Below are 27,402 nucleotides of genomic sequence, written 5' to 3'. Positions count from 1 at the left end.
ACAAACGATTGTTAGTTGATTTTTGCAATATCACCATCAAAATGCCGATAATAATACATACATTTATTTCGATTTTCGTTTTTGTCATTACATGTGTATTTCATACAAATAGATTCAATATTTTACAATACATTTACTCGTACATTATGTGTGTATTATATATTGGTTGTATGTACTTGTAGTTGTTATAAATATTTAAAAGCCAGTTACATACATACATAAGTACTTGTCCTCCCACATTCGCTAATTATTATTATTATTATTATTATTATTATTATTATTATTATTATTATTATTATTACTTTTATTATTATCAAATACATAACAAGCAAAAACATGTAATAATCATAATAAAATACGTTCAGAATCCTTAACTAGATTGTGTCAAAATGAACATAAACTATACACACACACATATTCGACCTAAAAACAATTACAATCTAAGACAATCATAATAATAATAATAATTATATGTATGTACTATAATAGTTAATATGAGGCCTACATAGTCTGATTAGTTTTATGCACGCGACCCACGACTACAAGGAACATTTACATAATGTACAAACAGACGAAGATATAATATAGTATACAACAACATCTCTTTTAAAGTTTAAACTCTCAAACCAAGGCCCATTCTCACGAAGTAAATGGCTAACAGATAAAGATGCAAGGCAGTCTCTAGGAATGGAAATAAGGAAAGCATAGGTTGACAGTGTGGAGTTTTTGAACGAGTGGAAGGTCAATGTCAAAAGGAGCACTTGGAGTACTTGGAGGCTTAGACAGAGATCTCCTGAATATGTACACGTTTCTTGCCGCTGCCCGAGGCGCCACTGGAACTCGTTTGCCCCGCCTGCCGCAAGATGCCCATCTGCTGTTGTTGTTGCTGTTGCTGCTGTTGTTGCTGCTGAGCAGCTAGAAAAGAGCGTGGCGGCGGCGGAGGCTCGGGAATGTCATCGTCACGCATGATTTCAGAGTCACCGCTGGCCGCTGCCTTCACAGCCTCCTCGATGGCCTTGAAGGACATCTGATCCGATGATTGCACCGCATAATCGAACTGCAGCTGGGCACAACTGTTGTCCACGACAAACGAACCACGTTTGCTGCCCGGCGCCGAGTGTCCAGCAGTGTTCTCTAACAACGTTGGCAACGTGGCATTGTAGCTGACCATCTCAATGGATTGCACTCCAGCTGCTGACGGCGGCGGCCGTGTCTTGAGCAGATCCAGGGTGCTGGTGGAACACGGCTCCCAGCTGTCAATCATGAGCGTGGTTTGCGGCGGAGGTGGCGGCAATTCAACCAGCAGCTGTTCCTCCTTCAGCTGCTTGGTCTTCTCATCGTAGCAGCTGTACTCACCGAAGACCATGCCCATGCCGCCCTTACTGTCCACGACGGCGCCACTCAACGTATACGCATCACTGACATCACCGCTGGGTCCAGCTTGATTCAGCTTCAGTATGCTGGAATTCTTGCTGGTCTCGCCCTCCTGCAGCTCCTCTTTGGTCTTGGCATCGCGAGCTCGCTTCTCGCGCTGATGATAGATGCCCGCAAAGATGAGCACATTGAGTATGAGCAGAAAGCAACCCACGGCCACGGTGGCTATCAGAGCGGTGGTGTAGCTCTGGAACTGTTTGCCGCTGAGGCGACGCAGTAGCTCCAGATTGCCAATGATGCCGGTGGATGCCGTGGCCAGATCTTTGTGCGTCTCCTGATGTGTGTGACTGCGATTGTCCTTGGGTGCTTGTGTGGTGGTCAGCTCAGAGACGGACATGGCGCCATCGATGCCGCATTCTAGAATAGAATTCAAAATAATGTGAGTGGAAATTCGCTTCAGGAAATCTTTTCCTTTACCTGTTGTGGTGGCGCCTGCAGCTGCGGTGGCATTGAGCTGCTCCTGCTTTGTGGTGGGCGCTGGAGTTGTGGTTCTTGTGGTCTGTATGATCAGTATATTATCATCATCAGCGGGCTTCGTTTGCAGCTGCGGACGCACAACGCCTGGTAAGCAGAAATCTCAGCATACACTTAGAACTCCAAGTTAATAAATAACATTATTTTTACCTTCATAGAGATCGCGATTGTTGAGATCATCCTGAAACTGATGATGTCGCATGGACTGATCATTGATGTTGAAATGTCGATGCAACTGCGGTATAAGATTCAACCACATGGACAGTTTATGGCCACGATAATGGCTCTGAATGTTGGCCTTATTACCTGTCAAGCCAAGCCAGTTAAATGAGGGAAGTTTGATTTAATTAATTTGAGTACTTACCCAACTCAATGTACAGCTGATTGACCACATCGTAGGCATCCCAGAAGGGCAGCTCGTCGCCATCATAGTTGCTCAAATCCTGCTCGCTGTTGCCCGGCTCGTTGTTGTTGCCATCGTTGCTGCGCAATCGTCGCCGGAAATACGAACGCTTCTCGTGCATCGCATTGCTGCGACGCTGATTGTAGATGACGGCCAGGTTCAAGGCCTCGCCAGAGAGTGAACGCTTGCGCTGCACATGCTGTGATTCCCCGGTGGGCAACGCTGCCATTGCCGTGGATTGATTCGGATTGCTGCAAGCGAAATGCAATTAATCTCCGCTTTCAAATGAGACTAGTTCATGGCGAACTTACCCCGTCTTGGCAAAGTTGGACAGATAGCGCAGCATGAGACGTCCGATTTGCCGCTCCTGCGTCGTATAGTTGTGCGGAAAGAGCGGCGAGAGCGGTAATCCCAGCCAGAAGGGCACATCCTCACCACGCACCGAACCCGTGCGCTATCGAAAACAAATGACAACGGGAGACAAGGTCAGGGATAAGAGTTCATATTCATTTTGAGTTGACCTTGTGGCACCCACCTGTGGATATTCCTCCTCGGCAGTGCGATGCTTAAAGTGCATGAAATATGTTCGACCGCCGCGTAAACTGTGCATATAACCCAATTTGATTAACGGCGAAGCCGTGTGCCCATCGCTCAGGAATTGCAGCGTTGCATCGCGCGAGCTTAGCGGATTTCTGATGGCCTTCTCCCAGTCCGTGTACTCATTCTGCAGTGGAGTTAAATGAATATGTAAGTAGGTCATTTATATCTATTAAAGTTACAGTCAACAATTTCCTGAAACGAATTCCTATAGTAAAATATTTTGGCATTCTTTTCAGTTTTAAAATAACTCATTTTTACATTTAAAAAATATTTTCTAACATTTGTAGATTCCTCAAAACTACTGTTAGCGAAATGGGTGGCTCTAACTTTTAAGGTTAAAGAGATACAGAAGTTTAAACTAGCAGACAGACAGACAGACAGCGAGAATTTTGGAAAGCAAACTCACCTTAAGTACTGCGAATATTTCGTTCAGATGATAGTGGAAATTGTTGCGCACAAAAGTGCGCAGTATGCGATCCCTTCGCGTCTCATTGAAGCCAAACTCCAGATCCTGAGCACTTAAGTCCAAATAGGACTCTACAGATGTTAGACAGAAGATGAGATCACGTTTAGGAAAGTTGGCATATTCAATTCCTGAAGTGCTGTACATGAAATAATTCGAGTTAGTTGAATGTTGTTTTATGTAAATTTGGTAACTTACCTAACTATAGCTGAACCCAGAGGCAACGCAGTGCTGGACATGGCATCGGTGTTGGGCGATATCACAGTGCCGTCTACAAAGGGCGCAAAGCCAACTAGGAAGCTGTCGAGTGGAAGGAGAAGATCAGAATAATGAATTCAAGAACCTAAACAATATAAAACTGATATGTTTCATTTTTGATTGTTAAGAAACATTCAGAATATAGTTACTTTTAATATTGGATAATATTTTATACTCAAACATACCGTGGATGGTCGATCTTAACGGCCAGGAGTTCGGTTACGCTTTTGGTGCGCAGACAAGGAGCCAGATCATCATATAACATGTCGCCATGGCAGCCAGTTTGCTCTGCAACGCGTCGCTTAACAAACAGCGGATTCTTCTGTATAGCCCAAGGTGAAAGAGCTGTGCCGCTGATGAGCACAGTGCGCTGCATGAGATCTGCACAGAACATTCATATTAAGCAACAGATTGACAGGATACGAAGTTTGGGACTCACCACTAGCAACAGGCGACACGGCTAGAATGTTGGCCAACACAGCGCCAGTGCCATAACCCAGCAAGGTGATGCTCTGAGGGTTGCCACCGAAGGCAGGCAGATTCTCCTTGAGCCAGTGAAGGCCGGCAACGAGATCCATGAGACCAAAGTTGCCCTGGGCGCTCTCCTTGCCGCCGGTCTTGAGGAAGCCAAAGATGCCCAAACGGAAATTGATTGTCACAACGATGACATTGCCATGGCCGGCAAGTTCAGAGCCATCGTATGGATTGCCCGAGTTCCAGTCGTACGATTCACCATGTATAAAGACCACTGTGGAGAGCATGTTGTCTGCATTGATGCTGCCCGAGCTGGAACTGGAACTCGAAGTTGAACTGGCGCTCTCGTTGTCCTGGCCATTTTCCCCTGCGGTTAGAGCATGTGAATGGATTTAATAAAGAGCTGCTGCTGCTGCTCGGTTTGCATGTCAATAACATGCACATGCATGCACTTGGCTTCGAGGACCTGCTCCATATGCTGTCTGTGGTCAGCGAACCTGCCAATTCTGCAGCGCTTGCAGCAATTATTAAAACCAACTGCAATGCACTACGGAATTGAAAGTTTCGCCGCCTTTGGCCCCAATCCCTTTTCCCCCTTCGTGTGCTCCCCATCACCAAATTTCCTCGGTTTTATTTTTGCCCATTTTCCGGCAACTTTTAAAAGTATAAAAACCCAAAAAAAAAATAATAAAACACAGAAAGAAAGAATTAAAAAATATTATTTCCCCTTTGGGTTTAGTTCGCACGCTCTTTCAACATCAATTAAACTCTCAATTGAATTAGTTTGGCGAAAAAGTTTTTGCTTTTCAAATTGATTTTAATTCTGATACACTCTAAATAAGTTTTGCCTTAAGAAACTGTTGCTCACATCCACTCTGGTCGTTGATTTGATACGCAATTGAAGTGGAAACTACATGGATTGCAATTGAAACTCATTTCGAGTGTTTACGCTAGGGTAAATAGATTTTTTTTGGGCATATATAGAACTACTTGAATTGGTATAGTTGGAATTTGAAATTTGTTTAAAATAATTTGAAGAATTTAACGACTAGGAATTAGTTGTATCTAGAAATTCAATAAAATTATTTAAGAATTAAATCACTTTTATTGATTAGAAAATAATCTAATAATACTGAAGATTGACATTATTTCATAAATGATTCAGTTTTAATAGCACTTTTATATATATTTTGATATATGTATGTATGGTAATTGCTAGAGAAGATTGTTTCATAAGTTGAGTAAAGATGAGAAGCGGTTCATTTGGGTTAATTTGTCTGACAAATATTATAACATAAGACCTTTAACCTTTAACCTACTACGCTTTCAAAAGAAACAACACTTTAAAGTAACTCAAATTAAATAAATGATTTTATTTAAGTAAAAGAATCATTTTTGATGGTCAGTAGCTTTGCATTTAATGCTTAATTTAGAAAGACAATTAATTTTTTAATTAACTCAACTACATAAGAACTTAAGCTGGCCATCTATAACATAATTTATTTGATTCATTTTGTTAAGCGAAACTTTTAAGCTCGCAGCTCGAGCATATTAATTCAAATTAGGTTTATGTCAGCTTGCGGCAGCTGGACACAATGGAATTTGAAATGAAATAAATAGACAAATTATAATCAATTCGAAATCACTTAGATGCAAATCAATTAGGAGTGAATAAAGAAGGAGTGCGTTAGGAGTTGTTACTTACGTCTTTGGCGCTGCAGCTGGTAGGGCACATAGATATTTAGATATAAGCAGTCTTCCGATTGGTTCTTCAGCAGCGGTAGCAGTCGTCGCAGCTGGGCGAGACGGGCGCGGGGCACCTCGAGGAGAGCCTCGGGTCCATTGGGCGGTATGGGCACATTCTGTGGGCAAACGGGCGAGAATCGATCCGCATTGCGGGCCGTTTTCCACGTCGATGGCGTTATGGGTGGCATAAATCTGCAAGTCAAACAGCAATCAGCGGGCATCACTACAGTACATACACACATCCACACTCTTCACTATACTATATCTATGTCGATGTCGATGTGATGGTAATGTGTGGGCGTAATGGTAATGGCAGCAAACTATCGCGATTACTTCCGCAATTGAGCGTGGGTGGCAGGCAAATGGCAAATGGATGGTGCTAAAGGATTCCTGAGCTCTCTCAGCTATGTTATGTGGCTATCGTTAAGCAGCGCAACTAACTACTAAGCTCATCAATCAAAAAAATGGCCAAACGATTGATTAATTGCACATTTTATTGTTTTACGTTGAAAACCATCGATCAAAAAATAGGAGAAGCCAACTGTGTGGACGTTACCAGGGCAGCAGTTTCAGCAGCTTCAATGTTGATTTTATGACACAATAATTGACACGAATTGTTTTTATTGTTTTCCCATTTTCGGGTTCGAATTCATCTCCTCAAATGCTACACACACACACTCACATTTTGTGGCCGTAATGCAACAACAATTACCCCCTTAAATTGCCAGCTTTTACGTAACTTCCCTTCCCTCCGCAGTCCTTGGCTGTGAACCTATTTCCCATTTGTGTTCCCCCTCTTAACTCATTCCCGTGAGCACACAATGGATCAAAGCCAAATGGCTCTCAAGTGGAACGTACCATTTTGTAGGCTTCAACAAGCCGTAAATGTTTTTCATTACACTAAGTAAGACCCTGTTTTAGATTTTTTCCAAATGGGTATGCGCAAAAGCATTTTAAACTTTAACGTATTTTATTTTGTTTTGTAGAAATTAAACATTGATTTATTTATTGTATTTTATTTAACAAAACTATTCTAAAAGTTGCAGTGCTCTTCTCATCAGAAAATCTTTTCTTTTTTTATAATTTTTTATTATGGGATTGGAAAAATGTTCGCACTTCCATATAATATTAACTGATTATCTACTTTACTGTGTCTCAATTTTAGTGAGTTACGTATTTTTCAGCTCTTCTGCTTATATTTGAAATGATTTCATAAATTTGACTTCAAATTGAAAGCTTTGCGTAGAAAGTTTCAAACATTTAAGCTAGAACATTCACATGAGTTAATTATTGCAAGATTGCAAGATGTGTAATTATTGCAAGATTACCCACGCATCATATTTAATACTCGAGAGTGATTGCTGAGCTTAAGAGCATGTGGATGAAATACAGCTGTAACTGTTGGCTAAGCTCACGTGTAAGACAGACTCATAGATCACATCAGCCAAGACGTGCAATCGTCTTCAGCCATCTGGCTGTAGAACGGGTTTTGGGCTTTCGCTTTTTGAATTTTTGATTAGGAACTTTGGCGACAGACACAGATTTGACTAGACTCCCGATGATTAATTAGCTTTCGCATGCTATGCGTTAGAAGTAAATCGACAATTTGTCAAATATCACGTTTATTTAACCGCTTCCGCACTTCTCTTGCTCTCGCTCTCACTCTCTCTCGCTCTGCACATCTTGCTGGATGTGAGCGATTGTCATTGGAGCATGAATAATTTGCAAATAGACTGCGGCAAAGGGGAGAATATTCACTTGGCATTTGATTAAGTTCTGGGCTGTTGCTCATTTGTGCGGCATCTGTTGCTGCTGCATAACAATGAGCCTGAGTCAATGTCAAGACAAGGCTAAGGCCAACTCATAAACGTGGCAACATTGACTCAGGAAGTAATTAAAGAACAATTTGCCAGCGGGTTGCAACAAAAGTGGGGGACTGGAAGTTCGAAGTACACGAGAGAGTGAGTTCGAGAGGGAGAGGGAGAAGGTGAAGGTGATTCGAGTACTCGTTATAGCGTCTAATCAGTTCATTCAACACACACTTGTTGTGCATGTCTCAAGCGTGTTGAATCCTCACATTCGATGGAAACTCCTGAGAACATGTTCTCTCCTCTGCTCTTCTCATTCGCACAAGTGTCAAAGTGTGGCAAAAACTTTTGTAATATGCCGCAAACTTGCTTTAGATTTCTTGAGCATACTCCCCCGCCTTCACACAACGAAAAAAGTTCACTCATCGAAGTTTCTGATGCATGGCATCAATGTATCTTGAGGACAAGCCAGAAAACTGAACAGAAACTGGGAACTGACCATTGTTGGGAATTAGTTAAAGAACACGGATAAACTCATTACCGCATTCACCTCAGCAAACATTCTTTCTCATTCTCTAAATATTGTCTAAATTGGCCGCCATTCTTTCTAATTAATGGTTCTAGATACAAATGTATCTGCGCATTTGCAATTGCGTTGCTATTGTTCTCTTGGCTTTATAATTAGCGGCAAAGCTCTTCATTGCATTGGAAAATGTGTGTTTCTCTTATATTTTTCGTTGCAGTGGCTTCTTTGCATTTATTTTGGCTAATTTGTTGAGAGTTTTGGCGAAAAAAGATCGTATGCATCAGATTTTTTTCCGTTGTATCAAATTCAAGTGCATTGGTTTCCGGTTAACTATAATTTTGTGTTTCTTTATTTAATGGGATGTTGATCTAAATTTTAGCAATTTTAACTACTTATTATTGAGGATTTAATATGATTTTGAGGGATTAAAATTTACATTTGAGAGATACATTTGATTGCAGCACTATAACTTTTAAAACTCTTTTAAATCTTCCTTGAATTTGGCACGACATGTAATAGTTTATTTAAAATTGAACTGATTTATTCTTTCACAATATTTGCTATTTAAAAAAATGAGAAAATTGTTTCGATATAACCAAATTTCGCCAGATATTTAATTAAGCTATATATATATATTCAATAACATCATGCCATGTTAAACGTTATATTTTCATTGCTAGCACTATGCTTAACTATCCTTGAACTAATTAGTAAACTCTCCAGCTGGGGTAAACATTGTTATGCTGCATGTCTAATATTTATATAATCTGTAGTTGGTTTTTTAACAGCAAGAAATGCAATATTTATATAATCTGTAGTTTGTTAATAACAGCAGTGAGTTTCCGTTTCAATTAGAAGCAAAAACTAAATGCTGTTAACAACTAATTGTTAGGTAAACAGCAGAAGCTGTGGGCTTCATTAAAAAAGCTGAGAGTGTTACGAGAGTGGGAGAGAGGAGGAGAGCGGAGGAGAGAGGAGGAGAGAAAGAAAGCCCTTTGGCCCTTTGGCAGCCAAGGTCTTGCAACTTTAATCTGGCCAAACAAGGGCGAGGACAGGAAATAAGGAGGTGGGAGGCGGTGGCGGCAACTTTGTGATCTGGCAGGAAAAGTCGTAAGCACGTTTAACACGACAAGAACACGAGTGTGCAAAAGTTGTTCCTGTGTTGTACTATATTTTATCAAAATAATTATGAAAATTGCTTTTACCAAAGGGAACGGAGCAGAGAGTGAAGGGGGGGAGAAAGTGTGGGTTAAAGTTACGCGCTTAATCTGAGTATAAAGCTGAAACTGAAGCTGAGGACTCACCTGAGACTGCCCACGGGCGGCGATGCATATGGTATGCCAAGGAATGCCTCGACCAGGGGCGTGGTGCGGACCACAATGCCGCGCAGCAAGCCATACTTGGTCTTGACGGTGCTGTTGCTCAATTTGGCGCCATGGAGGCACTCGCAGTCCGGCCATAGCGAGGATAGCAACAGCAGCAGTAGCAGCCACGTGGCGCCACGACACGAGCCAGATACTGTGGAGGACGACACCGATGAGGAGGTGGAGGTGGAAGTGGAGGCGGTGGCGGTGGCGCCCAGCGAGTGCCATAAATAGCGCTGCCCAGACGCTGATTGCTCCAGCTTCAGTCGTTGTTGTTCCACCAGCTGTTGTTGCTGTTGCTGCTGCTGTGGTTGATTGTGTGTTGGCATGGCCAAAATGTTTAGAAATCTCTTTAATGTTATCAGTCTTATAATGCAAATTCCTGGGCGAAGTTGCAGGCTGGCTAAGTACGATGCAGAGCTGCTGCTGCGACTCCTTTGGGTATGATTGCGGGTTTGGTTGTGGCTTTGGCTTTGGTTGTGGTTGTCGTTGTGCTTGTAGCTTGTCGTCATCATGGTGGCACAAATTGCGCGAATGTAGCTCATCAAGGCAGCGACAAGAATGTAACAATAAATACTTAGAAAACGCGATTGAATTAGCTTAGTTTCTTTTATGCTGCTGTAGCTGTTGCTGTTGCTGTTTGTTCCTCCTTCTTCTCCTTTCATGCTCAACTTCATTCTAATCCTCGTTCGGCTGCCACTTGCCGCTTTCCTTACTGTCAATTGGGTTTGAGTTTGTTTTTGGTTCTGGCTCTTCTTTGGGCTCTGACTTTGGCTTTCGCTGTGGCTGTGGCTTTGATAGTTGCTTTGGCACTGCTTGATTTGATTTGCGGCAGATTCTTCATTTTGACCGCCGTTGTGCGCATGTTGAGCTTCTGTTTGAGTTGCAGCCGCACCGACACGCTCATACCCTTTCGCTTTGATTTCAAATATTCTACACTAAACACGCAGCTGCCTCCCGAATCCTTGTTGAGCCACTAGTCCTTCTGCTGCTGCTGCAAAAAATAAGAGAGGAACAAGCGTGAAAACCAAAATTAAATTAAAAATTTAGTAGCTATTAAATGTGCTGTGGGTGTGAAGTGTGCTTTGTGTTTTACTCGCTTTTTTATACCCCCGAGAGAAGCAGGATATTATAACTTGGTGGTAACCATCGAAGCGATATAGTTTGGCAACAACAACAACAACAACAAAAATCTCAGACACAACAAGAGCTTGTGGCATCAACTTTGTTTGACTTCAATTGTACAGACTGTGTTTAGATTGAGTATGATATGGAATTGAGATATATAATATATGTATATATTCCTAATTACAACGGGTTTAAAATTTTGTAATAATTCTTTTAAATTACATTTTTATACAAATAATAAGAGAGTTTGATAATTTTAATCAACAATCAATTCTTTTTGGCTACAACATTGCTCAACATTTGAAACTGGTATCCCGCAGTCGAGCACACTTCTTAGACTTCTCGAGTTGCTTTCTTACTTCTTGTTTCATGCAGCACTCAGTTGATGAGCTGCACGTCGTGCACACCTTTTCACTGGCCCGTTTGAATCTTAACTGTGCAACGCATCAGAGCGTGGCATCCTTAAATAGCTTTTGCTTTTGCCCCAGCCTGCCGCTAGCCACCAGCTTACCAGTTCGCCACTTGCCACTTGCATTCATCCGGGCGCCGGCGTGTGCCGTAACTTGCAACTGGTCTCAATTTATAGCTGACCCTCCCCTTTTGCGGCATGTGGCATCGCTTCTCATTCCGTTGACGTCTTGTGCACCTCTTGTCCCCTCTCTATGCGGGCGATTGCTTCTTTTGACCTGGCTTTTAAGCGCCATTTTAAATGCGCATGCTGCAGCTTTGAAACGTTTTATTAAGCGTTGCATAGCAGCACATCTCTACTTGCCATTGCCTCACACATTGCCACACGTTGCATTTGCTGGCTAACCAATGCAGCAAACCAAACGTCTTTGCTTTGGACTTTCCACGAAATCAATTTAGTTCAATGAATAAGCGCAACAAAAACGATGCTCAAAATTTAAGTTTGTGTTCGATTCGATTTTCTATTTAGATTTCTGAGCACATTTCAGCCATTTTCACACAATGCTCACCGGAGAGATAACTTTAAACAGCGCGGTCATATATTTCAAGGCCTCCGACCCTGTAAAGTATATATACAGACGTTCGTCTGTCCGTCTGTCTGTATGAAACACTGGATCTCAGAGACTATAAGAGATAGAGCTATAATTTTTTTTGCCAGCATTTGTTATGTTTGCACGCAGATCAAGTTTGTTTCATATTTTTGCCACGCCCACTTCTGCCCCCGCAAATTAACAAAAATCAAATAACAAGCATAATTTTAAAGCTGTCTGTATATTTTGAATGTGATACTACATCGATATACCAAATATACTTTTTGGTATATTTTTAATAGCGCAATATTTTGAGTTTATTCAAAATGGGTGGCGGGTATCTCACAGTCGAGCACACTCAACTGTTGCTTTCTTATTTGTTTGTTTTAAAACTAAATAGGGGAAAATACTGAAAGAATATTTATATACACATAAAATATTCTAAACTATAGAATGTATATTTATTTGACACGTGTGCGAGCAGCGAAGCATGAATTGCATTCTTAAGCTTTATTGAAGAATAATGAAACTCAACTGACAAATGAAAGAAGTCATGTCACCTCATTACAAGAACCGCAATGGAAATGTAATCGCAGTTAATGCAAAATGTATGAAGCACACGATAATATCCTTTGTGATTTGCGGTGCACTCCACACACACATGGAAATTTCAACTGGACAGCTTATAACAAAAAGTATCAGCTAACGTAAAACAGAGAGAGAGAATGGAGAAAAATGGAAAAAAACAAAACATTGCAAAAGATGTGAGCAGCTAAGCTGCTTGGGGCTCATTAACAATCCTCAAACACACACATAAGTAGACGGGGACTGCGACGAAGAGGAGCTAAGAGGGGAGCAGGCAATGCCCCAGACACATGACGAGTGCTGTAATTTATCTTTCGGTCTAAGCAGACTCGTTTAAATCGTATATTTCTAAGGCTAAACAATTGACTGAAATGTAACGATTGTCGAGAGCCAAAACGACCGACAAACTCACACACACACACACCCATACACACACACAATCGAGACACAGACACAGTGAGAGTATTTTGTCTAAATTGCAGCTATAAAACTAAAATTTAACTATATGAAACCCGGCAGCCATCGTCATCGCCCGGTTTATTCCCATGACCAGCACTTGCTTCAGCTTCAGCTTCAGCTCCAGCTCCAGCTTCAGTTTCAGTTTCAGCAGCTCCATTTCAATGTCCTTTTGCTGCTTGCTGTGCGTGTTGACATCCAAAATGTCCCAAATGTCGGCACGTTTTGAACTAAATATATATTGTATGTATATATAAATTGTTTATTATGCTAGCTGCTGCCTCAGAAACAAAGCTTGATTAGTTGTTGACTATGTTTGAAACACGTTAAAGAGTACTTGAATAAATTGGGTAAAATTAACTGAAAAGTTAACAGCTGCTTAGGTACAAATAAAAGCTTTTTTTTATAAATTGATTCTTTAAATAAATATTAATATTCATTGTTGTATTAGATATGTTAAGAAATGTACAAGTTTTATTTCCGATTGAAAATTAGAACAATTCTCTGACGTGTCAAACGTCTAAAAGTTTCTGTTCAGCTTTCAAGTATCTCACAGTTAAAAGTTATAAATATTTATTAAATATCGCAGAGAAATTATTTAATATATTTTCAAATCGGTAGCATCGATTTCCTCACGTTCAGCTTTCAAGTATTTCTTAGTTAAAAGTTATTAAAGCTTGTGTTAACTTTCTTATATTTATTCTTTTTTCTTTTTCTTTAAATAAATAAACTGCAATATTGACAAAATTGCATAGTTTTATTAAAAATGTTATAAGCCTTTGCTGTGTCAGAAAAACGCAGAAAATTACTTAATATATTTTTATATCAGCAGCATCGATTCCCTCACTTGTCAAACGTCTAAAAGTTTATGTTCAGCTTTCAAGTATCTCATAGTTTAAAGTTACTGAAGCTTCTGTTAACTTTTTCTATAATTTTTCTTTAAATAAATAAACTGCAATAGTGTCAAAATTGCACAGTTTTATTAAAAATGTTATACCCTTTGCTGTGTCAGAAAAACACAGAAAATTATTTAATATATTTTCATATCAGCAGCATCGATTCCCTCACGTTTAACTTTCAAGTATTTTGTAGTTAAAAGTTACTTTTTCTATAATTTTCTCTTTAAATAAATAAACTGCAATATTGTCAAAATTGCATACTTTTATTAAAAATGTTATATCCTTCTGCTGTGTCAGAAAAACACAGAAAATTATTTAATATATTTTCATATCGATTCCCTCACGTGTCAGACGTCTAAAAGTTTATGTTCTGCCATCGAGTATCGAGTATCGCGCTGTCGAGCTCACTCGCGTGTAACGTGTTCACTTGTCGTTCTTTTTTATGTTTGTTACTTTGCTTCACTTGACTTACTTGCCAATCTGTTGTGAGTGCGCGTCATGGTTTCCATTCTGTTTAGGATTTGCAAATAAATTTCAACTTTTAAATTAACTAAAAGCTTAAAATGGCATTTCAGCTGCAGCATCACTTTGCTTTGCAGCTTCCAAATAGACACGCGAACTTTGCACAACGCCATCGTTACTACTGGCAACATTCTTTCCAAAAGGGGAAGTGGTTTGTTTGGTGGCTGGTGAAGGAACTAGTGGAGATTTCACTGGGTTTTTCCTGTACAAATTGAAGTAGATGGCTGCTGTGGATGGCAACGCATGTTTCCGGTATGATAAATATTTACATTTTTGCTTGGCAAATGTCTTTCATGCTATGCGTTTGCCAGTTACCCCCTTCCCTACCCCTCTTACAGCACCTCGTCTTCCTTCCTATGTTGCTGACAAGCTCAGACGCATTTTCCAAGTCGGCTATGTATTTTTCCTATTCTTGCTTTTTTTTTTTGCTTGTCTTTTCTGTTTTCTTTTTTTATAGCAAATCTGTAAAGACCGATAAAATTGCATATTTTTGCATGAAAAGCGGCAGTCAGATGAGTTGCCAGCCAGGACATAGACATTCATCCAGGCATCTCACACGTCCGACCATTTACAGGCCAGGACAAGAGGGTTAAAGGAGGGAACTTGTAAGTCTTCGAGATGGGGACGATGACTGCAAATCATGGCTGTGCAAACAGGAAATGCAACGTCCTCAGACTGTTGCAGTGCCAGCCAGCCAGCAGTTGCAACAAGATGAAGCGCCACAAAAGCGTGGCAAGAACTTGCACGCACACACATACACATACAGATGGAGTACACACACACACAGACATACACAAAGCGCCATCATCGAGCTGGAACTTTCTCGCATTAAAACTCGATATAAAAGTTGCAAGCACATTAAAAATTTGCTACATTTTACAATTGCAATCGCAGTTGGCATCCCGAAAATGTCCTCGTCGCGTGTCCTGATTGTCAGCATTTTTCTGCTTCCTACTGCCTTCGGCCTCGCATCTCCTCATTTTTCTCGCTGATTTTTCTTTTAATAAGCTTGCGTTGAAATTTTCAATGAATTCGCTGTGTCGTTCAAAAGACTTCAAACGGAAGCTCAACACATTCCCGAGTACACCGCAGCAATTGCTTGTTATTGAGCGCATTAAAAACAACAAACGTTGGAAGTGAAAAAGTCGATTCGACTTGTCAAGACCCTGTGTGTGTGTGCTCGACAATTAAATGCTGTCTGCAACATTTAATTAAAAAGTTCTTTAATTAAAATGGATACACTGAATCATGATTGAAGCCATTTGATACATGGACAATAAGAATTGTGTAGTTTCTGTGTATCAATCACAATGTTGTCAGAAAATATATAATATTTGCCTTCTATCAATTCTGTATTTGCAACAATTTTGCATTTTCAAACCTCTCATATTTTTCATTCCTTTATTGAGGTAGACAAAACTACAACTAAACTGTGTATTTATCTTTCATCAAGCGGCAGACGTTTCCTTTTACAACAGATATCGTTGTAACATCTTCCACACGTCGTCCTTTGTTAATAGAAAAGCAAACATAAATATTTTAAATATTCCATCGTCAAGCAATCGAGGCAAAAAAACGATGGGTAAAAGCAGCTTATATAGTGCAACGAATACGACAACTTGCTGTCGATATTGTTGTTGTTGTTGGAGGAAAACTCTGTCTGTGAATAGTGAAAATCAGTGGAGAGGAAAGTACGCTTGAAACTTTTACAAAAAGTAATAAGTATGTGTTATGCGCATGTAAAATACAAAATGTACAACATACTAAACTATACTACATATACTATATATATGTATATATGGTGCCAGAGTTTAAGTACATATATTACACAGAGCGTAACTTTTGCGACAAAGAAACGAAAGTTGGGCAAACATTTACAAACTGCGCCAAAACTGTAGAAAAAACTTTACAGTTTCAATTTATTTTTTTTACTATGAATTTAAACTGTGCAAAGGGCAAGGACAGAAAAAGGACAAAAACGGGTAAATGAATCAGTTAAATATGTTTTTAATTATTGCGTTGAGTTTAACATGCATATTTATTTTTGTTTGAAATTTCTAATTGAAAACTGCTGCACTAAGTATGCATTATTTCTAGAATATTCCGAGTGAAATTCACCGAAATAAAATTGAGGAGGATTTTCATTATTTGCCTTCCAAGTATTTCATGCTTAGCATAAATTTAGTTCTATTCTTAGTTCACGCTCATTTCGCAGAAATCTACATTTTAGATGGTAAGAGATTTTTGCCCTCAGCCTATATTTAAATATGATTCTCATTAACGCACCATTTTGTTGGCCCAAACAAGAGGTAATTCTATCCGTTCGCTTTATTATTTAATTAAAACTTGTGCTCCCTTCGCAGCTGCCTTCTGTTTTTTATTTATTTTTTTGTTGTTTGCTACTCAAATTCGTATGCCAACTTTGCCTTTTTTTTCGCAGATTGTGTGTGTGTGAGGGTTTGATTGACATTGTCAGTGAAAGCAGACGAGAAAGGAAGGAAAGGCACAACTTGAAGCATCCTTTTCGGGTCTGTTCTCCCTTCGCTTTTGATGTTATTTTTTGCTTCCATCCTTCGGGTGTCAATTCAACATCAATAAACTCAACTGAACTGAACTGAACACTGAGGAGAACACAACAGAACGAAACGAAACGGAACGGAACTCAATTGAAGTGAAGGTAGATGGAAATTGAGGCTGCCTTAACATTGATTAAAAGTAAACTCTTTTCATATTTCACAGTGTTATTGGTATACCTCAGAGATCCATTAGCTGCCACATAATAATAATTCATTCGGCAATTGCCGTATGTGAGCTCAGGTTCTGCATAAGATGTCGCCAGGGAGTTGACAAATTGCATGACCAATCCAATATAAAGCCTATTAAAAAGCAATTTCCCTTCTTTTCTCTGTGTGAGTCCGTCTCTCTCTCTCTCTCTCTCTCGATGTGTGTGTGGATGAGCACAAGACCTGTTCAATATGTTTGGGGGCAACTTGTTTTCGATTTCCGCTTGCAACATAAAGCATGAGAGTATTTTCTGGCATTTTTCGAGCAAGAGCCGAGAGCGAGATCGAGAGGAAGTGGAAAAAGTGGAAGGAAAACCGCAGCCAAAAGTTATGTGACATTGGACCATAAATCCAATTGTCAACTCTGCGCAACTTTCTCATAACAAATAACGTTTTATTTTTCTAATTACTAACACAATGCCCTTAATAATATCCTGGCATGGCAAATAGAAATAGTAAACAGTAAACACAGTAAGCCAACAAAAATCTCCAAAAACTTTTTCCAGCGTAACAATATGTGCCAAAAACATTGCGTATACGTACGGTTGGCTCTGCGCACATGTGTGTGTTCGTGTGCTTGTTTGATTTAAAATGCTTTATTGACAAAATGTGCTAGAGAAAAAGCTGAATGCGTGTATAAGGGTACAAAAAATTGCATTTCCGAATGTAATTCGCCAACTCGACGAATCTTGAAAAATGGCACAACGAGCAGCAGGGTTAGTAAAGCGAAAAGCAATTGAGCATGCTCAACAATCAGATGCGCTGTAAGGAGTATTGAAAGTGTGTTAAATGTAACAGACAGTAATACAATTTCGAGTTGTACAGCAGCATGTTATAACGAGTTTGCATATATGTATATATGTAGATAACCAAACGAGGTCTGTGAGTGGATTCAAGGTAAAGTTGCGTTGGGTTGGGTTGGAAAAGGTCGAGCAGAAGCATTAAGTAGACAGATGGACTCCACGTGGATTAACGCACGGACGGGACCTTCAAGCGGTAGACAAGGAAATTAACACGACGTCAAGCAGTCCAAGGTAGGTTTAAGGTCGGAAAGACAGACAGAAGGTCGCTGTGAGTATGAATGGTAAACAGACAGACAGATAGCCGGATTTGGATTTGGAGTAGGGTTTTAACAAGGGCAAAGGTCGTACGTAATGCTTATCGGGCATTATATCTCTTTCTCTCTGTATAGTCCTTACAGGGTATGCAAGCATCTAAAGTATATACATAGAAATTGCACAAAAATAAAGTTGCAAACACAAAAAAAATATATATACCATAAGAAGAAAGAAAAATGAGAGCAACGTAAAGGCGCTGTCTCATTCGGTTGTGGATTCAAGCAGGCATGTAACCTCGTTTATTTTTTGCACAGCATAATGAAAGGGGAAAGTTCTGCAATTTCACCGCCCCATGGTTCCGCTTCCAAATGCCATCCAAAACACGCTCACACTCACACTCACACACTCGCACTCAGTCAAACGCACACACAAACGCTCAAGTGTGTGTGTGTTAGGTGCACTAAATGGCATTTGAAATGTTTTGTAGTTCTACTTTGGTGACTGTTGACTGTGCCCGGGTGACGTTGGTTTCGCCTTTTGCCATTTAGAACAGAGGGCTCTATCTCTCACTCTCTCACTCTTTCGCTCTCAATCGCACTCTCTCTCTCGCTTCCACTCTTGGGCGAACAAAGCAGCTCTGACAGCAGTCAGCAGAGAGGAACAGACGGACGATACAGGAGTCATTCTTTTCTGCAGTCAGGCAAATAGAGAAACCCACACACACACAAACACATTTACACACACTTACACTCTGGCATAACAAATCATTTTAACACACTCACACACACTTACGGCTACGCTGAGAAAAGGTCAAATGTGAATTATAATTAAAAAACAAAATGAAAACGTAATTCCTTTGGCTGGCAAATTGAAATTGCTGGCCTTTGCCTGGCAGCTTGTTGAACCCCTAACTCTGCCTTTTACTCACTTCATCTCCCTCTTCCTCTCGCTCTCACTCTATTCTCCTTTCGCTCTCTGGTTGCTAAACCCTTGAAGCCATAGTTTTTAAATAGCCTCAAATAATTATGCAACATATTTTTGCTTCTCCTTTTTTTTTTAGCATGAAAGTTTGTTTTTAATTAGAGAATTAATAGATCGCTGATTCTGAAGCACGTTTAATATAGCACTTAAGCACAGCACTTGCTCTCAACCGCAAAATGACTCAGTTCGGAACTAGTTTCGTGTGCTGTGCTTGAACCAGATCGCAAGCGGAGTGAAATGGGAACTTCAATGAGTACTTTTTCTAAGCAAGTTAAGCAGACGCCAGTTTCACAGCTTTTTGTTGAGCTGAAATTAGTTTTCAATGGTTTAAACACAACAAATGGGAAGCAGCCAAAAGGCTTTAAGCTATGCCTCGAGTCTAAGTAAATGTTTAATGAAAACTGTCATCGGACAATTTAGTTGTCAATTTAAGATTCCAAACTATTTAGAGTTGAGCTGCATTTGGTTAGAATTTCAGTGAGTTTCTTTAATCAATTCATTTATATGTTCTACTTTTAGTTATTTCTCAATTTAAAATTCTTACTTTAAAAGCCTTTCTAAACTGTTTAGAGTGAAGCTTTAATTTAGTCAGAGTTTCAAGCAATTTCCTATTTCAATTCATCAGCATTCTCAATTTTATCTTAAGCTAAATTCTGATGATTTATTTAGTGCAGTAAATGAGCAATATAATATAATAATACAATATATATCATAGAACAATTTATTTCTCAATCTTATAGTGATTATGTCCACTTTCTGCGCACCTTATAAAGTTATTGAAATCCTGCAAATACAACTGCATTTCCCATTAATTCATCAGCTTATAGAGCAAGGACATGTCTGTACTTGTACGCAAATTGGTGTCCTGCGATGAGATATTTGGCTAGTTTTGGACTTTCCCGAGTGCTTAATAAATTGCTGAGCTGTGAGCTAAATGCTCATTAAATTGTCGCTCTGGTTAATGTGTAAATATCTGCACGTATTATGGCCAACGACTTTTCAAATCTCTATTGTGAAATTAAATATGGTGTGTGTGTGTTTGTGTGTGTGTGTGGGAGTAACAATATATGTAAATACACACAGATATATGTATGTGTGTGGGTGTGTTTGTGTTAAATGAATATATGGTCTGCTCACAGCTCTAATTAGAGCCAAGGGACTGTTGCGGCTAATGGCTTCATCTTTGGGTTAAGTAAATGCAAATGAGGCAACAAAATGGGAGGCAAGCATGAATGGGCGAGAAGCAAGTGACAACAGCTGATTTACAGAGACCCCCCATAATAATGATGCACGAAACAATGCTCGTAGGAGGATTAACATGTAGATGAAGATGAAGACATACGCAGAGGAGATGGAGATGAGGAATGTGAAATGAAAGAGAGAGAGAGAGTGAAGCTGACCCAAAGTTGACCAATTCACGCAAGCATAAATTATTTATGACTGCGGCAAAGGCAAACACAAACACGCGTGCAAACATTGTTAGTAACCGTGGGGCGTATGCTCAAGCATTGCGTATACGCAACGTTGTACTTGCATATGAGTAAGTACCACAATGTGATATACACACGAGTTCGCGTGGCAAAGTGTTTGTTTGTTTGCCTGTGCTTTGTTTGTTGTCAAGCAGCGCCGAGAGGCGAATTCTCCTCTCTCTCTCTCTACTGCTTACTCCAACTACCATAGTGCAAATAACATAGTTTATATACATATGTATGTACCATACTCTACTATATAGTATATTGTACACGTTCGAAGCCGTCGAACGGCTGTCGTATTTGCTATGTACTTAGTATAATTAAATGGGCTTAATGCAAATGGGCGACGTTAGTTTTAGCCTCGGTTGCTCATGTTTGCGACCAACACACACACACCAAGACACACACGGAGAGTTTATATTCATCATCCGGCTGGCTTGGCAGCTCACAACAGATGCGCAACACCAGCAGGATACGGCGGATAAGGATGCGGATACGGAGACGGACACGGACACGAAACATTGCGAAATGGAAACATACTCGTACATGAATATGGACATGCTCTCAACTCTCGGTTGCGGGATTTTCGCATTTTCTGAGTGGATTTTATATGCGGAAATGTGAGATCGTTTGTAATTTAATGAATATGTAAATTAAAGCATGCACTTAATACATGTTATGTGTGTGTGTGTGTGTGCTCAATACATGTACAAAGTATTGTAAATATATCCAGTCGTAAATTTATTGCTGCCTTGAAGCACAAAAGTTTCAATCGGTGCCAATGGAATTAATCGCACAGACAAAACACACTTTGCTATTAAGTACTCACACACACATACACATGCACATTGATGTACACATATACTTATGCATATGTATGTAACTGGGTGTGTGTGTCAAGCACATCCTTCTACTGCTGTTGCTGCCATATAGAGAGATAACACTAGAACAACAGTTTGCCTTTGTGCTCCCCTCCTATGTACTTCATGCAATCAACAAGAAAAAAAATGAAGAAGAAAAACGAAAACACAAAACACTAGCGCAGCACAAAGAGAGAAAAACAAAAGCTAAAAGCGAAGCATTTCCATCTTAAGCACAATTCGATCCAAGCTCACTCTGACTGAGGCAATTCAGTTGGAAAACTTGTGCACGTTTTCCTTGTGTTTTGACAGCAAACCATTTGAGATTTCTTGCACACAAAAATCTACTCTAGATTCGGTATGGGAATGTGAAACTATGGAGAACTTCTCAGGCAGCGTGTCAATTGGAAAAATGAAAAATTAATGGACTAAGTATGCACATTGCGAGTTGAGTGGCACACAGATAAGAACAGTTTAGATAGACTGACAAGAAATGTGTCTGCAATTTGTTGATGAAGGATTTGAATTTCATACTATTATTACTACAATTTCATGTATTTTTCTGTATGAGTTTCATAGAAGTATTTAAATATATATGTGGTTTATTGGAGGACTTGAATTTCATACTATTATTACTACAATTTAACTCATGTCTTTTTCTGTATGAGTTTCATAGAAGGATTTAATTATATATGTCGTTTATTTCTATAAATGCACAATTTATATTATATATTTCTTCGTTGGTATTGTTTATTTCATTATTCTATAAACGTGCATTTTAGGCACAAACATTTTAGTTAGCTTAAATATTAATACCTATTTCTAAAATTGATTAATAGTTGCCATAACAACAACATTAGGGGCTTTTGGTAATTTATTTGTGTTGGCATCAAACTTAATCCTTTCAAAGCATTCATAAATTCGGCATCTGAATTATTCACACAATTTATGCAATTTGCATAAAGTTTTTTTGGAAAAACAATTTGGGCAAGGCCAAAAGTTGTGCACTTTGTGCGATTTCAAATGCTTATTTTCATTTTCCTTTACGAGAGCATTCGAAAAGCTAAGTGCATTATGTGTGTGTGAATTAAATTATTTAAAATTTCGATTTGCATATTCATGTAATGGCATAAAGCGAGGGAGTGAGGGAGAGAGGGAGTGTGAGTGGGTGTAGTCCTACGTAAATGTTTACAATGCTCGACAGCTGGAAATTGGAAAAAGCCAGAACAACACGAAAAGGCCAATTCATTACGCCAAGCCAAGATAATTAACATGTAATCAGTGTTGTAACGACTTTGGCGAAGCCAATTTTCAATTTGAATTCGAGAACGAAAACGAAAATGAAAACGAGAGCGAGATCGAGAGTGTCAATTTAATTTGCAGAGATAAATCCTTCTGGAATTTTAAAAGCAATAATTGCGTAATACAATAAAAAACAATAAAGTTGAGGCGACTCTGTAAACTGAACTCGAAGTGAACTGCATAAATCAGGCAAAGTCCGTCAGCCCAACTTCCCTCTCTCTCTCTCTCGCTGGCGTCTCTGTCCGCTCGATCCGCTCGTGCGTGCTGCCAGGCGTGGTAAATGGCATATCAATGCGTGATTACGTATACGCCGCATGGTTCCGACAACAAATTGGGGAACAATGTGAGCGGAGGGGGGAAGAGGTTCGATTCATTATGCCGAATGCCTACGTGCACTACTTATTTATCAAGTGATGGCGCCTTTATTTATGCCCTCTCTTTCGAGCATCAGCATCATCATCATCATCATCATGATTGCCGGCGTCGTCTGTGCGGGACAACCAGGCGTATACGTAACACGCTTATATGTACACACTCGAATATATAAATGTACAATATATAAACTACCAGAAGTAAGCGACTGCATATGAGTGTGTGCGTGGCACTGTTGATAATGAGAAAGAACGCCTGTCTCCTGTCTCCTGCTGCTCTGTTCCTGCTCCTGCTGCTCTGATGATGTTTACGTTTGAATAATTTATGACACAATAAAAAAAATGAGGAGCAAAAAAAAAAAATAAACATATAACACGCGAGTCAGCCAACATTGCAATGATGCCGCAAGGTGCAAAAGTCCATAGTCCTGGCTATGGAAATGCTATTTAGATACATCCTGCTTTTGCGTTTGCTACGTGAACACACGCAGCAGGCGTCATCCTCGTCGTCGTCGTCTGGAGTCAAGAGTCCTTTTTATTCATTTCGAAAATAAAGGCAGCAGCAGCAGAAGCAGCAAAAAAAAAAGCAAAAGCAAAAATGATAATTGGCTACACGTCGACGAGACGAGGCAAAAATGACTGTCAAAAGGGATTCCGAGCTTAGGCCGAGCCAGTTTCCACAGTTTGCCACAGTTGCCAGGAAGTGAGCGCTCCATCTATCTATCTCGCTCTAGCTGGGAGTGGGACTGGGAGTGGGAGGAGCTGCAGGATGTGTGGGCGTGTGGAACGCTTTTTGTTGTGTGTCGGTCAGAGAAATCAGAAACAGTCGAGCGAGCAGTCGCGAACGGAAACTGTAGCTGAAAGTTGAATGGCATTGCGGCAAAGTGCAGAAAAAAAAGGGAATATAAATTGCCTCTTAAATATGGAATAAGTGCGGAAAAGTCGACAACAAGCAGCAGCAGCAGCAGCAGCACAACAAACATGCACATAGATAAACTATATAGCTTTTGGCCAAGATAAACACAGACAAACCATCTCGCACACACACACACACACACACACACACAGAGATAAACACTTGGAGAGAGTTCAACTGACAAATAACTAAGATGTATCCGTTCGAACAAAAAGCCAAATAACGACTATGGACCAAGGGGCGGAGAGCGACTAAGATAAAGTGGGCGGTTAGCAGCTTGTGGGCGTGAACATCGCCCCACCTTTGATTCGTTTTTGTGCCCATTTGTTTAGCATGTTTCTCTTTCATTGAAAGAAAACACACACACACACGCCTTTTGGCTCGTCATTTATTTAAGCTTATCCAGAGAAAAAGCCGATTCAAATTTTTGTGAGCATTAAAGCCGCAGCCACATCAAGCAAATAATTGCGGTGGTCGAGGAAAGGCAGAGCACATCAAAAGGCTACCGTTCCCGATTTATGTTGGTCAATCAACAAAATGATTATTCAGTGTTGCAAGTGGCGGCAATAATATTTCAAGTATTTTACATATTCAGAGTAATCAATTCGATTTGATAAATCGAATGCTATTCAAATAAAGTCTTAAAATATGCCATAAATTAAGCTTGGCCAAAAAAAAAAATGAGAGAAAAAACACAAATTGATTCACTCTCGAATGAATTTGCTGCTCTGCTGTTATTTCCATATTATATTTTTGGTACGTTCAGCTGTTGCAAAACTTGATTAAAAATATGCATTTTATATTCTCACTTTTGTGGTTACCAAATATTGTATACAAAAAGAGAAATCATCTCTGACTGCGTAATTGATGAATGACATATGAAGTTCTTCAAGTGGTTTTTCAAATACAAATACAAATACATTGAATATTGAATCGTGTACAATTTAAACGTTTTTCATGTTGGATTTGTAGCGAATTAACATCCTTTTTTTTGTTGTTGTTGTATTGAGTTGTCTTACATAAGGATGCCCACAAAAGTATGCTATGGAAATTTGCATGTTCGCGTTGTTTTGCTTGCGGCCATCTCCTCAAGTTGTTTCAGCTTTATCTATGCGTCAGATTGCAAACATCGAAATGGAAATAAAAAACTCTTAAGTTTACGAGTTATCTTGTCTGGGTTTTACAAGCAAAACGACATACATATTTCTATGCAAATTTCAATTGTTTTTCGCTGCGAAATAACGAAGAAATTTTAAGCCAAGCGAGATGGAAATTTTTGGCTTTCTTTTGTCAAGCTCTAAAATTGCAGCAATGCCAAAAATGTTATTGTACGATCCTATACTATATGTTCTTATGATTACTTCCTTATCACACATAATACATAATATTTTGCATGTGTTGGCTGTGAGCGATATTTAGTGTATCGCGATGTAATTGGACAACATCCAATATACGGCTTTTGGCTATTTGGCTTAGCGTTGATTGCCATGCAGGAAAATAAAGAGAGAGGGAAAGGGAGAGAGAGAGAGACAAAGGCGGTGTGCTACAAAGAGATACCTTAGCCAAGGAGCAAGAAGCAAGAAGCAAGGAGCAGGAGTAGAAGCAGCAATTTGCACGTCAAGTTGAAAAATGTTGTTACAAACACAAAGACAAACTCATTCAAGATTTGTGTACTGTTCGCGTGTTGGTGTGTGTGTGTTCTTCTGTTGCCCCCCACGACTCGACTCGACTTTTGACATGGCTGGCAAACAAAAGTTGCCGCTGGCAAAGACACAAACACACACACACACACACATTCAACAACAGCGGCAGAGACACACGTTGTGAAACTTGTCGCTGGCATTTCCATGGCCTTGCTATCCATTTTTAGGTGGCGTTGAGCGCGCTCCAAAGCAAAAATTTCAATTAAGACTTTTACTCTGAATTCATTTTTGTTATTTTCTTCTCGCTGCCCGCCATTTTGTTTGTTTTTTTTCTCTCTCTGCTGCTGCTGCTGCTGTGGCTATTGTGTTTGTTGTTGCTTTGTGTCGCCCATTCTAGCGTGTGAGTGTGTGTGCTATAAGCGGAGGGAAAACACTTTTGTTTGCCTCGACCGGATGCAATTTTAATCTGTCGGAATGCGGCGTGCGAGCGAGACAGCAATTGAGCGTAGCTAGCTTGAAATATTGACTGGCACAAACCACTAACTAACAAACACACCAGCACACAAATACAACGACAAATACAAATACATTTACAGCTAAGCAGCGAGAGCAAAAACAAAAAAGAAGAACAAGAACAAGAGGCTGCCGCACATAATATTTTAGTTTTTGACCCAAAAATGTCAGTGGGACATGAGTTATCACCGTTGCCCTCAGCGAACGTCGCCGCTGACATCAACGTAATTGTTGTTGTGGTTGTTTTAGGCCTGCATTTTGCTCTTTCGCTTGTTTGCCAGTGTGTGTGTGTCTGTGTGCTGCCAAGAACAACAACAGCAACAACGATAACTGTCGTATGGAAGATGGAGAGTCTGTCGTCGTCTTCGTGCGTGGCTCGCGAATACGCACGACACCCACGCAACGCACACGAAGTTGTAGCTCAAGGCGCTGCCACCGCTGACGCTGTCGTTGACGCTGACTCTGACGCCGTCGCCGCCTCTTGAGTCGTTGTCACTTTTCAAGCAAACGAAGGCAACACAAAAAAAAAAGAATCTGTTTCGGGGCGTTTTTCTTGGCCCCAGCTGCCTTCTTTACATGTCTTATTTTACGCTCACCTTTCGAGCTTATTCTTGTTGTGACGTTGACGCTGACGCCGACGCTGATGCTGCTTCTGCTTGTGCTGCCGCTGCCTCCCGCTTCGCCACGTCGAGCAAAGCTGCTTAATCGTCTTTGTCCTTTTTAACTTTTGCGCCGCCAATGTTGCTGAGCTTGGCTCTTTTTCTGTGGTTTTTTCCACTCTAGTTTAGTTGGCCACACTGCTTGGCGTGCTTGATGCTTTTTTCTAGGCGCGTGTGTATATTGAAATTATTTGCATTAGTATTAAGTAGTTACACACGCACACGCACACATACACAGACTCGCACACGCACACACTCTAGCGAATAGAAGAAGTAGAAGTGATTTTCTTATTCACTTTTGCTTTCGGTTACTTTTAGAGGAACGCGACGTAGTATTCAACAAATTGTTCGCGGTCGTGACTCTTCACACCTTCTCACACTTTGTTCATGGGATGCTTCGTTCTTCTTTTTGTTATATTTTTAGTGTCTAGTTACTAGATAATTGAGCCGCTTGCCACGTTTGTGCTTAGCAGTTAATTTCTTTTTTTTTTGTTGTTGTTTTTCTTTATTATTTGAAGCTCACTCACACGTTGTTGTGACACGTTGTTTTGTGGCAAATGTAATTGTTGCAAAAGTTACCACAGCCATAAAAATGTTAAATGCTGCGCCTTTTGGCTGCTTTTGTGTGCCGTTATTTTATGGCTTTTTCTTTCTGATTTTATCCGTGCGCCGTGTCCGTCTGCGTGCGCGTTCGCTCTGGATCTGA

At 40.0% G+C, this 27,402-nt stretch overlaps 1 protein-coding gene across 3 annotated transcripts; it reads right to left on the bottom strand.

Annotated features, from left to right (window-relative positions):
• Positions 1-19: 19 nt before the first annotated feature.
• Positions 20-27,402, bottom strand: LOC132795686 (neuroligin-1). Of its 3 annotated transcripts, none has more exons than XM_060806583.1 (13): positions 26,634-27,402; positions 9,491-10,544; positions 5,812-6,044; positions 4,072-4,473; positions 3,818-4,013; positions 3,573-3,674; positions 3,318-3,513; positions 2,847-3,035; positions 2,623-2,765; positions 2,273-2,562; positions 2,059-2,214; positions 1,852-1,995; positions 20-1,791 (listed from the first exon to the last, which is right to left on the bottom strand). In XM_060806583.1, the coding sequence occupies exons 2-13, from the start codon at positions 10,225-10,227 to the stop codon at positions 779-781; spliced, it is 3,801 nt and encodes a 1,266-aa protein (XP_060662566.1). In that variant the 5' UTR covers positions 10,228-10,544; positions 26,634-27,402; the 3' UTR covers positions 20-778. The 3 variants fall into 3 exon arrangements, with proteins under 3 accessions (XP_060662566.1, XP_060662725.1, XP_060662647.1); XM_060806742.1 differs by having other exon boundaries at positions 27,224-27,402; XM_060806664.1 differs by lacking the exon at positions 26,634-27,402 and adding an exon at positions 11,038-11,119.

This window comes from Drosophila nasuta, chromosome 2L (genome assembly GCF_023558535.2).
Source record: "Drosophila nasuta strain 15112-1781.00 chromosome 2L, ASM2355853v1, whole genome shotgun sequence".
NCBI classification, from domain to species: Eukaryota; Metazoa; Arthropoda; class Insecta; order Diptera; family Drosophilidae; genus Drosophila; species Drosophila nasuta.
The sequence above is the reverse complement of the archived record's forward strand: the minus strand, read 5'-3'. Positions and strand labels throughout refer to the sequence as shown.

What these genes read in the sequence shown, in the direction of transcription:
- LOC132795686 (XM_060806583.1), bottom strand. Translation starts at nt 10,227, where the DNA reads ATGAAGTTGAGCATGAAAGGAGAAGAAGGAGGAACAAACAGCAACAGC. An exon ending in GTTAAGATCGACCATCCACG is followed by an intron (nt 3,675 to 3,817) that starts GTATGTTTGAGT and finishes TCCACTCGACAG; the next exon opens with CTTCCTAGTTGGCTTTGCGC. An exon ending in AAATATTCGCAGTACTTAAG is followed by an intron (nt 3,036 to 3,317) that starts GTGAGTTTGCTT and finishes ACTCCACTGCAG; the next exon opens with AATGAGTACACGGACTGGGA.